This window comes from Mytilus edulis, chromosome 8, assembly GCF_963676685.1.
Source record: "Mytilus edulis chromosome 8, xbMytEdul2.2, whole genome shotgun sequence".
Classification (NCBI taxonomy): Eukaryota; Metazoa; Mollusca; class Bivalvia; order Mytilida; family Mytilidae; genus Mytilus; species Mytilus edulis.
Window position 1 is genome coordinate 86,853,183 of NC_092351.1, and position 14,205 is coordinate 86,867,387.

General features: G+C 32.5%; 1 protein-coding gene across 1 annotated transcript; it reads left to right on the forward strand.

Moving 5' to 3' along the window:
- Positions 1–1,759: 1,759 nt before the first annotated feature.
- On the forward strand, positions 1,760–13,486 carry LOC139486525 (putative uncharacterized protein MYH16). Its single transcript, XM_071271434.1, has 5 exons — positions 1,760–2,670; positions 5,074–5,169; positions 5,418–5,522; positions 7,386–7,478; positions 13,013–13,486. Exons 1-5 carry the CDS (start codon positions 1,790–1,792, stop codon positions 13,176–13,178), a joined length of 1,341 nt encoding a protein of 446 aa, XP_071127535.1. The 5' UTR covers positions 1,760–1,789; the 3' UTR covers positions 13,179–13,486.
- The last annotated feature ends 719 nt before the right edge of the window (positions 13,487–14,205 follow it).

A 14,205-nucleotide genomic window follows, 5' to 3' on the forward strand; every position in this document is an offset into this window, starting at 1 on the left:
ATTAAATATAAGAGGAGAACAAACGACACAACATTAAAATGTAACACACAGAGAAAACAGACTAAGCATTAGACAAAAATCCTATGAGAATAACAAATATAACATATATAACATAAACACCAATTCAAATACATGAATTTGGGATAGATAAGTACCGTGACACGTCTTATAGTAATGTAAATTCACACTCAAAAATAAGAGAAGAAAATAAACAACAGTTCACAAAACAAAGAAAAAGAACCAGGGGTGATTGCAGGTGCATCTGAATGGAAAAGCAGGTCCTGCTCAACATGTGGCACCGGTCGTGCTGTTCGTTTCAGTACAAACCTGGCAATAAATGCGATTCTATAATAGTCATCCAACTTGTGACGGCGTTCGTAAATAAATGCAAATGTAGTATACCGGTATTAAGCTTCATAACTCAATTGCGAGAGCACAAATCCGGGTCACAAGGTCAAACCAAGGGAAATAATTCAACTATAAGAGGAAAACAAAGCAGCATCAGGAACACTGAAGTGCAACCAAGACAGATATTTCAATAATTCGTTGTCAAATCCTTTCCTAGAACCCCAACTACATGTACTTAGATCACGAGGTGTTTCGAACATCTATTTTGACCAATTACAATTAACTAATTGACCATGGACCTGTCTATCGTCAGGGGCCCAAAACCATTGCATAGTGACACTTAAACATTTGATAACAACTGTCATATTCCTGATTTGGTTCAGAACATTTTAAGAAAAAAATGGTGGATTAAAACCTGTTTTTAAAGTAAAAACAAATACACATGCAAAACAATGTATACCCTTCAACAATTAGTTAAACACATATTGTACAGTAGGCTATAAAAGGTCTCGGAATGCCAAAATAAATATATTTGAAATTGCAAACAAAATATTCCATTTTTCCATAAAACAAATTACGGAAAACAATGTGACAGACGGCAACGAACCTTAACAATAAAATTAGAATTTAAGATTCATTAGTTACATTCTCGTCCAAAGTTGAAGACATCTTCTATTTGACTTTTTAAACGTTGGTTTTGCAAAGGTTAAAAACAATAACGAGATTTCAGGTGAAGAAGTGGTTAAGACATTCTGAATCGATTATGCTGGTACTTTTTCAGGCGCCGTTAAAATGGAAAATATTTAAGGTAGATATTGTGAATAAACAAGTCATATTTCAAATGATTAAAAGCGTCGTAATCATATTCAAAACGTGCAAACAAAACAAAAATAAAACAATCTCATTATGTAAACGACGAAAGTCAGTTTCCTTTCAAGGCATCACTTGTAGTTGGCAAATCAAGTAGTCCCAAAGCTTGTTACAACGTTGAAAAGACTAGAAAAAGAGATGAAAAAAAGAGATTTGCAAGAAAAAAGCATCTACTTATGTTTGCAATTGTTAATGCTTGAAATATATTATTTCGTGAAATGTACGATGAACAAGTTGTTGAGAGAGGATTTCGATGTATAAAATTACCGACAAAATGACACGGTCCTAAATTTAATTAGGGTCTATATTAAATTTAACCCATTCATTACAGAGTTTCTTAGAATTTCCATTACATCACTGATACTTCAATCCTTTAATTTAAAAGTATTATATACAATTTGAATAGATACGAGTTTAAATGTCAATTTCTGGTATTAAGTGTTCCGGTAAACATAACTTGTACAATGAATTGCAGTTTGAATAATCGATGATGAATATTGATAGTCTTATCAATTGTACGTATCAACAAGAATATATACTATTTCCTGGAAAAGTATTTATAGGTATTTTAATGGAATGTGTAAGCAGTTTTCCAACTGACACTCTCATAATCGGAATCAAAAAAACGTCCATGGCGCAAACAGTAAAAACTGATTACAAAGCGGCACAGATACCTGTTGTCAAAAATGTTTTGTTTTTCATTTGCAAAACTTCTCCAAGCAAATATACTTGTAAGGAATGTTCTTCGGGGCTTTGTAAAGGTTGTCGTCAGATTCATAACAAAAGATTTGAAAGTGAAAATCATACAGTGACCGATATTAGAGATACATGTACAGTCGTTTACTGTCTGACACATCAAAACGAGGAATACACACAGTTTTGTACCGAGTGCTCAAAATTGCGTTGTGAAAAATGCGTGGCCACCGATCACATTGGTCATGAAATATCTACAATTTCAAGTGTGGCTGATGACATGCGACACACAGGCAAGAAATGTGTGAAATTGTTGAATGAAATGGTTGATAACATGTCGGAATCTCTTTTGTGTTTAAGGACTGAAAAGCTGCCAACTTTTAAAAAAGAGTTTCAAAGAAAGTATGCAGAAATAGATGATGCAACACAAACTATATATGACCTTTTGAAATTGAAGCAAACCATGAAAATAAAGGAACTCGATGATTTGAAAATAAAGCATGACGATGACATTGCCAGTTTTTTTAAGGATCAAGACCACACACTTTCCGACATGGCAAACTTACAAATATGCCTTGATAATGTACTTAGAGAAAAACATGATGCAACGTTTATTACTTCATATGAGAACATAAACAAAGATTTCAAACAAATTGAGCAAGAATTTGGCGGATTCGATAAGCCCGAGGTGCCGAATAGAAATTTAAATGAACTTATTCTGGACTTACTACAATCAATCAATACAGAACTGGACGGAAAGTAAGTTTTAAACTTGTTTTGTTTTATCAATGCGTGCTCAAAGCAGCAGAAAAATCTTGATGCAAATTGTAAACCAGTCTCGATCGAATATATATCATGTATATATAATATATATATATATGCATAATATGAGTTTAAAAATAAAACCCAACATTGTTCAAATTAGATTTTTATGCTGGAACATTGATGCCCCTTAACGAGATTTTGACCTCACACTTCTCAATACACTACATCCCCAATCGGGTAGCATCATGATCACTCGATTACATCTGCTATAACATAAAAACTCCAACAATCGTAGTGTTACCATGTCATGTAAAAGGAATCTAAAAATAGACATAAGGCATGTGTTTAAAAAGCATGTGTAGATAATATTTTATATAAGAACGTCTTAACAAGTCATAATTCTACAACAGATCCATCCATTCGATCACCGTTGAAAAAAAGTATTTTTTAATCGTCAGACGTGAAAGCCTAAAATCTGAAATAGTATTAGTTTGGTGGTCGATTTAGAGCTTGGCTTTGAAAGTAATTTTGATTTTAGCATCGTTTATACATGTAACACTGTATTTATAGAATCAACCAAAAATGCAAAACAAAACTAGATCGACTAAAAAAAATATAAATAGATATGTCCTATATGTCTAACCTTATTTTTTAACACTACATTTAACACAGGTAACGTTTAAATAATTGCAACAAAGAAAAGTACATATAATTTGCATATACAGTAGTTCGGTTTCTCATTTTAATATTCTTGGTAATAATGATAAGGGATATTTTAAGAAAGTGTGACTTTACTTGGTAAATTACGTAAGACACAATCGTTTTATATTCAATCCTAATTCTATAGAAATAATACAAAGTCACGAAAAAAAATCAACTAAAGTATATTTGAAGGACAAGCAGAATATAAATCAAATTAAAAAAACGAATCAATTTAAATTTAAATGAGATAAAATCAATACGACTCCCACTGAGACTTTTTATAAATGGCCTTATCAAGGTATCAGTCAAATTATGAAAAAAAATATTGTCCTGTGAACAGACGTAATTAAGATCAGATGTTATCACATTCACTCTTGACGATTTTGTCAGACTTGTTTTGTTTTGTCATTGTCTTATAGAGTTCAAACAGCTTGACTTGAATGGCACGATTTTAATTATCACAAGGAAAACGATATATACTAATACGAAAATGTTGAGTCAGCGGTTTATGTATTCCTGGTAATACTGTGTAATACTGATAAAGGCATTTTCCAAAAAAAAATGCGATTTAAATTCAAACTTGTTAATTTCGTAAAGAAGCACCATAAAATTACTCCGTTCTTATATGCTGTTAAATTTATAAGGTTTATTAATTATTCAAAGCCACCAATAACAATTAATTGTTTAGCGCATACGTTAAATGCATTATAATTAATAAATAAATTACAACGTAACAGGTAAAAATCACACGGCAACAAAACATGACGAATTGTGACGTAATTCTTTGTTATCTTTTGTTTTGAAAAGTAATCAAAGGAACTAAATAATGAGTCGATCATACACTTGTTATGTCCCATAAAAATATAGATTAAATGTGTGCGGACAATTTCATTGCGAAAAAAGTGCCTTGCAAGAATGAAGTTTCTAAGTATTGCAAAACCAACAAACAGAGTCTTAAAACTTATCTAATTTGAACGTCATTGATGCGTGTTTTGAAATCGTTAGAAGAGGGACGAAAAATACCAAAGGGACAGTCAAACTCATAAATCTAAAATAAACTGACAACGCCATGGCTAAAAATGAAAAAAGACAAACAAACAACAGCACACACGACACAACATAGAAAACTAAAGAATGAACAACACGAACCCCACCAAAAAACTAGGGGTGATCTCATGTATAGAAATTATTAACAAATTATAGTTGATGAGTTTTACATGTGCCTGCACGGTAATCAGCATCATAATTTGTGGCAGACCGATAGAACCGTTTTTCAAACTATAATATCCACATGCGCAATACATCATGTTCTATGTTATACAACTGGATGTAGCTGAAAAGGATTTAACTAGCAAAATATGACTGTTGGTAGAGGTCGTGGCCGCTTAACAAGAGAGGACTTAGCAGCTTAACATGTCTTAGAAGGCTTGTTTTGTCTTCCAACTAAGAAATTGAGTGAACTTGTCGTCACTGGAATAAAGCATTTCATGCTCAAATTTCATTTAAATTCATGAGGTATCTGTGAATAAAATTTAATTTCTACAATTATGGAAATGCCTTTATTCTTGCCATCTTGAACATTTACTCCTTACGCAATCCTTTATTAGTCCTATATTTTGCGTGATAGATCTTGGAATAAATGTTTGAAATTATAGTAATATATAGTATATTATGTGAGCTTTCATTCTAACACAGGAATAAGCCAAACCTAGAAGAATTACAGTTACAGATTTCTAATGTTACAAAAGAGAAAGACGAATTACAGTCACAACTGGAAGAAATGAAAATAAGGTAGACATATTCAGCATAAATTCATTATTTATAAAGTATTTTGCGTGGTTTTTGTTTTTGTTATTTTACTTTTAACTCACAATTTAACGTTCGTCGAATTGATGAATATATCATTATGCAGTTCAGTCGGAAGAACTTTATGAAAAAAGTAAATATAAAAAAAAAGTTTGGAAAGCTTCTGTATAACAACTTAATTATAGTGTTGTATAAATTAAATTAATTTAACTAAGATTGATTACTTTTCTTAGATTTTACAGGACCGAGGCAGAACACAATGAAATGCAATTACAATTTGCTCAGAGCGTTAAAGAAAAAGATGAGTTGGTGCAGCAACTGAAAAGCATGAACAAAAGGTAGAAATACATTACAATAATAATAAGTTTCTTCATGGTTGATGGCTTACATTTTCTTATATGTCAAACAAACATCAATTAATTTAAAAAGAAGTCTGCAACATTGATTTCCTAATACAATGGTCCTAATGACGATAATTAATCGTGACTGTTATTGAGAAATAGGTTGAGGTACCGGCCTTCAAGATTTTTTTTTATTATATTTGAGTTTAAAACTTAGCGATATACAATATTTTTTTTAAATATCAACAAAGGGGTAGGGGTTGTTGTAATTCAATACTTTATTGCAAATAAATTAAAAAAAGACATATTCATTTTTGACATTAACATCATATTGGTTTAAAAAGTAAAATCACAAATATACTGAAAATAGAGGAAAATCAATTTTGAAAGTCCATAATCACATGGCAAAATCAAATAACAAAACGCATCAAAAACATATAACTGCAGTTAAAATGGCTACATATACGGATGAGAATATATTAACAAAAATATAAAACTTTTGTTTATCCCTGAATAAGCATAAAAAGAAAAAATACCAGAGGGACATTAAAACTCAGATCGAAAATAAACTGACAACACCATGGCTAAAAAAAGAATAGAACAAGCAAAAATTGTTACTGCACAAGACACAACATAGGAAACAAAGACTGACCAACACGAAACTCGCCAAAAACTGGAGGTGATCTCATGTGCTCCAGAAGAGTAAGAAGATCCTGCTCCACATGTGCACCCGTCGTGTTGCTCATATTATAACAAGCATGTAAATAGTCTTTTAAAATTGCCTAGATCATATTCGTAAAATTTTCGAAGGGATGATTTCAACTCCATCATTTGGAATTATTGGTTTGATAGCTTACATATGAGTAGCAAACCTCTATCAAGAACCTCATGATAGAAAATAGAAGCCCGGGTATGTCTTATCAATTGAGAGATATTTATTCCATGTGCAGGCGCTGCTGCATTGTTGCCACATAGAAATGGAAAGATTACAATTGGGAAGCAGAAATCATCTCTGTTGTCGCAAATCTTTGTTTTCGTTAGACCCTCGTTGTAAATTTCTAGATTTAATTCAAGATTTGAAGCACACTTAACTGTATATGTTGTATCCTTTATCTCTAGTTCTTAAATTATGATGCAATGTGACTTGGAATCGATATCTCAAGATATATTATCTTGATACTATATATTGTAGGATACAGTTTAAAATGTAGTAAACAATGTGTACTTTGTATCATCGTTTTATCTAGTAGCTTAAGTGAATCAACATACCTTTTTGACATCACTGTCGGGTGTAATATTTAAAAGAAAATTTTGGGATAATCAATATATTTATATTTGTCAAATCAGTTCAGAAAAGTCTTAATACTCTAGAGTTCTAATCCAGGTTGGTTATTTAATATTATATTAATGGTTTTAAAAAGATGACATGACAAAAGTGTAAAACTTTGTCTAGACAGATTTTATTGAATTTCTTAGTAAAACTAAAAGTCACTTTCAGCGAATTTTGATACTACCTGGTATTTTACCTATGTTTTGAAATTGAAGTTAACGCGATGTTTCTCAATTTACAATTTTGAAAAGTAAAGATATAATGCATGGCCCATTTAAAACAAAATCATTTGAATATACACGAAGATTTCCTTAGAAAATGGTACAACTATAACATGTATAAACGACGGCAATAAGAATAGTTCTCTTGAAATGATTATTATGTTTTAATATATAACAAATTAGTAAAAGATAAAAATTGTTTTTGTGTTTTTCTCTTTTGATTTATTGTTTACCAATGTTAAAAGTTACATTAAAACTTAGATTAAAACCTTCGTGAAAACCACTTCCTTTATTTTTCTTATCAAGCAGAATCAAAGAAAACCTGGAGAACAATATGACGATTAAACAAATAAGTACAGAAAAAGAAGAATTACAACTGAGATTGAAAGAAAACGAGACAAGGTACAAAAACAAAGACGACAAATAAAATACAAGATTAACTACGCCGTGCATTTCCCACAATGTTAAGATTGTCCTATATATATATATATATATATATATATATATATATAGATTGCCTAACAATGTAATTTTAACACACTATTTAATATGTAAATATAAGAATGTTTAAAATATTTACAAAATGATGAAAATAAACGCAATATTTCGCTAGACCAACTAGCTTTATCAAGCGTGCATCTATCCAGGTGAAATCGGATGTAGATGATAAGAAACTTTTGCAGCTCAATGTATATGTTGAACTTAGCTGCCTTGAAAATAAGAAAAAAATTTAAGAAAATTTTGCAGCTCAATGTCTATGTTGAATTTGGATTGAGCTGCCTTAAAAATAAAAAAATAAATAATTTTTTGCAGCTCCATATATATGTTGCTCTTGGATTTAGCTGCCTTAAAAATACATAATTGGAAGTTGAAATTAGCCACGTCCATTGGCCGATATTACGGGATAAAAAGGACGATGCTTTGTTTTTAAATTATTCTTTATCTTTCCTGTATCTTTTCTCGTCTTTTTCGTTAAGACCATCAGGTTCTAAAGTGTGGAGTTGGTGGATCCAAAAGTTTTCTCTTCTCCTTCTCGCCGTGGTGTCCCACTCGGTGTTGACTTCTATAATTTGGAAAGTGACATTTTCAAAAGGATGTTTCGTAGAACGAAGATGTCTTGTGAGAGGACAGTTTTTGTTGGTTTTGTACGATGAACGATGGTTATTAAGCCGAATATTAAATTTGTCCATTGTTTCTCCCACATACTGAATGCCACAAGTGTCACATGTTAATATATAAATTGAGTTCTCCGTTTTGCAGTTGGAATTTGAGTAGATGGTATAATTTTGTTTAGTAACGGAGCTGATGAAAGAACTGCTTGTATTGGCAGCTTTACAACACAAACAATTCCTTCGACCACATTGTTTGTAGCAACCGGGCGATGGAGTAGGCTGCTTTACTAATACAGAAGTCACTAATTTGTCACGGATGTTTTTAGGTCTTCTGAAGGCCATGACTGGTGGTGATGAAAATACTTTTTTTAGATTTAAATCATTTTCTATAATTTTCCAATGCTTCTGAACAATGGATGACACATTTTTAAAATCAGGATGGTAAGTGAGTACAAGGGGTGTTCTGTTAGCTGCTTTATTCTTATCTTTGTACTCAAGAAGTTCTTGGCGACTAGTTTTGTTTGCTCTTTCGAAAGCGCTATCAATGATGTTGTTATTGTATCCTCGAACAACTAGATGTTTACGAAGTTGTCCAAGTCTAGCATCTTTCGTATTTTCATTAGAGCATATTCTCTTGATTCGTAATGCCTGGCTGAATGGGATACCACGGGAGCAATGTTTAGGATGGCAACTTTTTGGAGAAAGGAATTGATGTTTGTCCGTTTGTTTGGTATGAAGGTCCGTTATAATGGTTCCGTTCTTGATGTAACTCGTAGTATCGAGGAAGTTAATTTTCTCCATAGAGAATTCAGATGTAAATTTTATTGAATGGTGGAAAGAGTTACAGTGTTCTAGAAATTCATTAAGATGTTCTTGTGAATCTGTCCATTTGAAATCAATATCGTCAATGAATCGGAACCATGATAAGGGCTGATATGGAGCACTAGCCAAGAGGCGTTTTTCAAGTTGGCCCATAAATATGTTGGCATATGACGGTGCCATTTTTGTGCCCATACTAGTACCGTCTATCTGGAGATAGTGTTTTTCATTGAAAGAGAAGTTGTTATTCTCCAGTACTAGTTTGAGAAGTGTAACAAGGCACTCGGTAGGAGGATTTTTTTCACTACGAGTGTTCCATGCCTCTTCACACGCTGCTATTCCTTCGTCTTGTGGAATGTTGGTATATAAAGAAGACACGTCCATGGATGCAAGTATAGTATTGCTTGGTAAAGGATTGAGGCTTTCCATTTTCTTTAGATAATCAGTTGTGTCTTGAATGAATGATGGTAGTTCTTTCACATGAGGTCTTAGATGATGGTCTACAAATTCTGATATCTTTTCAGTTGGATGACTATTCGCTGATACAATTGGTCGACCTGGATTGCCCGTTTTATGTATTTTAGGCAACATATAGAATCGTCCGGCCTTTGCTTCGTTCTCAAGAGGTCGGAGATAATCAAAGGTGTCATTGTCTATATGCTTGTTGTCGAACATCTCTTGTAGGATGGTGTTGATCCTTCGAATAGTATTAAGCGTTGGATCTGTGGTTAATTGTTTATAAAAATTAGAGTTTGAAAGTTGGCGATTCCCCTCTGCTATATAATCTGTTTTATTCAGGACAACCACAGCACCCCCTTTGTCGGCAGGTTTTATTACAATATCCTCTTATCTTATTGTAATAAAACCTGCCGACAAAGGGGGTGCTGTGGTTGTCCTGAATAAAACAGATTATATAGCAGAGGGGAATCGCCAACTTTCAAACTCTAATTTTTATAAACAATTAACCACAGATCCAACGCTTAATACTATTCGAAGGATCAACACCATCCTACAAGAGATGTTCGACAACAAGCATATAGACAATGACACCTTTGATTATCTCCGACCTCTTGAGAACGAAGCAAAGGCCGGACGATTCTATATGTTGCCTAAAATACATAAAACGGGCAATCCAGGTCGACCAATTGTATCAGCGAATAGTCATCCAACTGAAAAGATATCAGAATTTGTAGACCATCATCTAAGACCTCATGTGAAAGAACTACCATCATTCATTCAAGACACAACTGATTATCTAAAGAAAATGGAAAGCCTCAATCCTTTACCAAGCAATACTATACTTGCATCCATGGACGTGTCTTCTTTATATACCAACATTCCACAAGACGAAGGAATAGCAGCGTGTGAAGAGGCATGGAACACTCGTAGTGAAAAAAATCCTCCTACCGAGTGCCTTGTTACACTTCTCAAACTAGTACTGGAGAATAACAACTTCTCTTTCAATGAAAAACACTATCTCCAGATAGACGGTACTAGTATGGGCACAAAAATGGCACCGTCATATGCCAACATATTTATGGGCCAACTTGAAAAACGCCTCTTGGCTAGTGCTCCATATCAGCCCTTATCATGGTTCCGATTCATTGACGATATTGATTTCAAATGGACAGATTCACAAGAACATCTTAATGAATTTCTAGAACACTGTAACTCTTTCCACCATTCAATAAAATTTACATCTGAATTCTCTATGGAGAAAATTAACTTCCTCGATACTACGAGTTACATCAAGAACGGAACCATTATAACGGACCTTCATACCAAACAAACGGACAAACATCAATTCCTTTCTCCAAAAAGTTGCCATCCTAAACATTGCTCCCGTGGTATCCCATTCAGCCAGGCATTACGAATCAAGAGAATATGCTCTAATGAAAATACGAAAGATGCTAGACTTGGACAACTTCGTAAACATCTAGTTGTTCGAGGATACAATAACAACATCATTGATAGCGCTTTCGAAAGAGCAAACAAAACTAGTCGCCAAGAACTTCTTGAGTACAAAGATAAGAATAAAGCAGCTAACAGAACACCCCTTGTACTCACTTACCATCCTGATTTTAAAAATGTGTCATCCATTGTTCAGAAGCATTGGAAAATTATAGAAAATGATTTAAATCTAAAAAAAGTATTTTCATCACCACCAGTCATGGCCTTCAGAAGACCTAAAAACATCCGTGACAAATTAGTGACTTCTGTATTAGTAAAGCAGCCTACTCCATCGCCCGGTTGCTACAAACAATGTGGTCGAAGGAATTGTTTGTGTTGTAAAGCTGCCAATACAAGCAGTTCTTTCATCAGCTCCGTTACTAAACAAAATTATACCATCTACTCAAATTCCAACTGCAAAACGGAGAACTCAATTTATATATTAACATGTGACACTTGTGGCATTCAGTATGTGGGAGAAACAATGGACAAATTTAATATTCGGCTTAATAACCATCGTTCATCGTACAAAACCAACAAAAACTGTCCTCTCACAAGACATCTTCGTTCTACGAAACATCCTTTTGAAAATGTCACTTTCCAAATTATAGAAGTCAACACCGAGTGGGACACCACGGCGAGAAGGAGAAGAGAAAACTTTTGGATCCACCAACTCCACACTTTAGAACCTGATGGTCTTAACGAAAAAGACGAGAAAAGATACAGGAAAGATAAAGAATAATTTAAAAACAAAGCATCGTCCTTTTTATCCCGTAATATCGGCCAATGGACGTGGCTAATTTCAACTTCCAATTATGTATTTTTAAGGCAGCTAAATCCAAGAGCAACATATATATGGAGCTGCAAAAAATTATTTATTTTTTTATTTTTAAGGCAGCTCAATCCAAATTCAACATAGACATTGAGCTGCAAAATTTTCTTAAATTTTTTTCTTATTTTCAAGGCAGCTAAGTTCAACATATACATTGAGCTGCAAAAGTTTCTTATCATCTACATCCGATTTCACCTGGATAGATGCACGCTTGATAAAGCTAGTTGGTCTAGCGAAATATTGCGTTTATTTTCATCATTTTGTAAATATTTTAAACATTCTTATATTTACATATTAAATAGTGTGTTAAAATTACATTGTTAGGCAATCTATAATTTTATTTGTGTAATTGAATTAATCTATGTACTGATTAATCCACACTCCCATAGATTTGTATGTCATGTGCTGCTATTTATAGGCACTTATATATATATATATATATATATATATAAGAACAGGGCATTTTGAACTATCTCATATAAGGCATTTTCAGGTTTTTTTTTAGTTTTTAGCGTAGAAAAAACACCTTTTTGGCACCTATAAATGACCTGATTGGCCGTTTTTTGTACTTCTGCAATACTAAAATATATAGATTACACATTAATTATTAAATTATAGTATCAGACGTAACAGATGAAAACTAATTCATAAACAAGGGATTTTGAAAGGAAGTTTGACCCCAGGTTATAAACAATTGTTTCTTTTATATATTTGTTCGACAATATTTGTTTGACAATATAGAACCGCCGACTTTCAGCTAGAAACTAAAAATAATTTTCAATTTAGATTGAAAGGAAACGGAACTGCCACATCTGATGTTGGAACTCAAACCTGGGTTTGACTAGCTAGACATACAGTACATACATTACTTGAAAAAGTAGATATCGAGGCCCCGACTTTAACAGAAAGTTCTGTTTCTACGACTTTAGAAACCAAATGCTTAAAACAAAAGATTGTCCGCTACCTTTTGCAATGACTAAAACAAAAAAATCTAAGTAAAGAAAAATAAGTTTAAGTTTTGTTTCGTTTCACCAATTTTTCAGAGGTTATTGACTGGATATCTTAAGTAGATTTCTTTAGCTAGGGTTGGAGTAATGGAACATATTGACAATAGTAATTGAATATTCTGATCTAATGGATGATACACATTCAAGGTACAGAAGTGTGTTCAACATTTATACTGTTAACACATAAATGTGTTTTTTTTGTATTATTTTTTTCAGATACACTGAGCTAAAACAAACAAATCAGAAACTTGAAGACAGTATAAAATCGAAAGACAGTCGTTTCGAGGAACTAGAATATATGCATATAGTATTACTTAATCTAAGCATTATGGACGCATGTTTGTCAAGTGTATATTTGGTGATGTTAAGCAATTTGTGTTAATTTGAAATCTTTTACTTCCACGTTTACATATTAAACACACACATTGTTGCAAAATGAAAATAGCAAAAGTCCACGTGTTTAAAACTTAATCAAATTAATTAAAAGGTAATTTTTGTTCATTTCTTACAATGTAAGGTGCACGTAATGAAATTCAGGTATGCTTAACTTAAATGCTAGTTAATATCAATTATAAGGTTCATGTAAAGAAGTCAGAGGTTAGGGTCACAATGAATGTCAAATTACCAGAAAAAACGATAGTAATTCGTGTTCATTTGAACCCTTATCTCAAAATCCAAGGTATCGGAAAATTATCTAATTTTAAGACAAAATAGATATATTTAGATTGAAATAATAGGAAAAGTGTTGGCTTTTGGATGAAAACTTTTCTAGAATAAAATTGAATTTAATGGTAAAATTTTAAACAATTGCTTACATCTAATTTAAAGAGGAAAGTTCTCCAGTTATATTATTCAACTGGTATTTTTTTAATGAGTTTTGCGTCGGTAAGCAGCCAAACTGTGTGCATGTCCCTAATGAGGAATCTGTAGCTCAGTTGCTTTTAGTTGGTCAATGTCTGTCATATTTTTTCTTCTTTATTGTTTTGTTAGGAATTGAGCTGTTAGATTTATCATATTAACTGTTTTATATTTGTTATGTTAGGGCTTTTATATGCCGACTATGAGGTATGTGTTTTTCTCACTTTTGAAGGCCGTACGGTTGCATATAATTACATTGCTTTCATACACTTTATTAGAACATGGTGGATATTTGTCTTATTGGTAATAATACCACTTCTAATTTTTATATTGTTAATTTCATGTTTATTGCTGGCGTGTATTATTTCCTTTAGTTTCATTTTTTTAAGATATTATAACGAAATCCGATGAATATATTATGCATCGAGCAGTATGATTAAGTGAACCTCATTTTGTGGTATTTGGTAAACTTTGTCTCCATTCTTAGTAACAACCAAATCAAACGATAAAAAGCTATCTGAATGCTTAATTATAGAAGAAAAAATTACTTA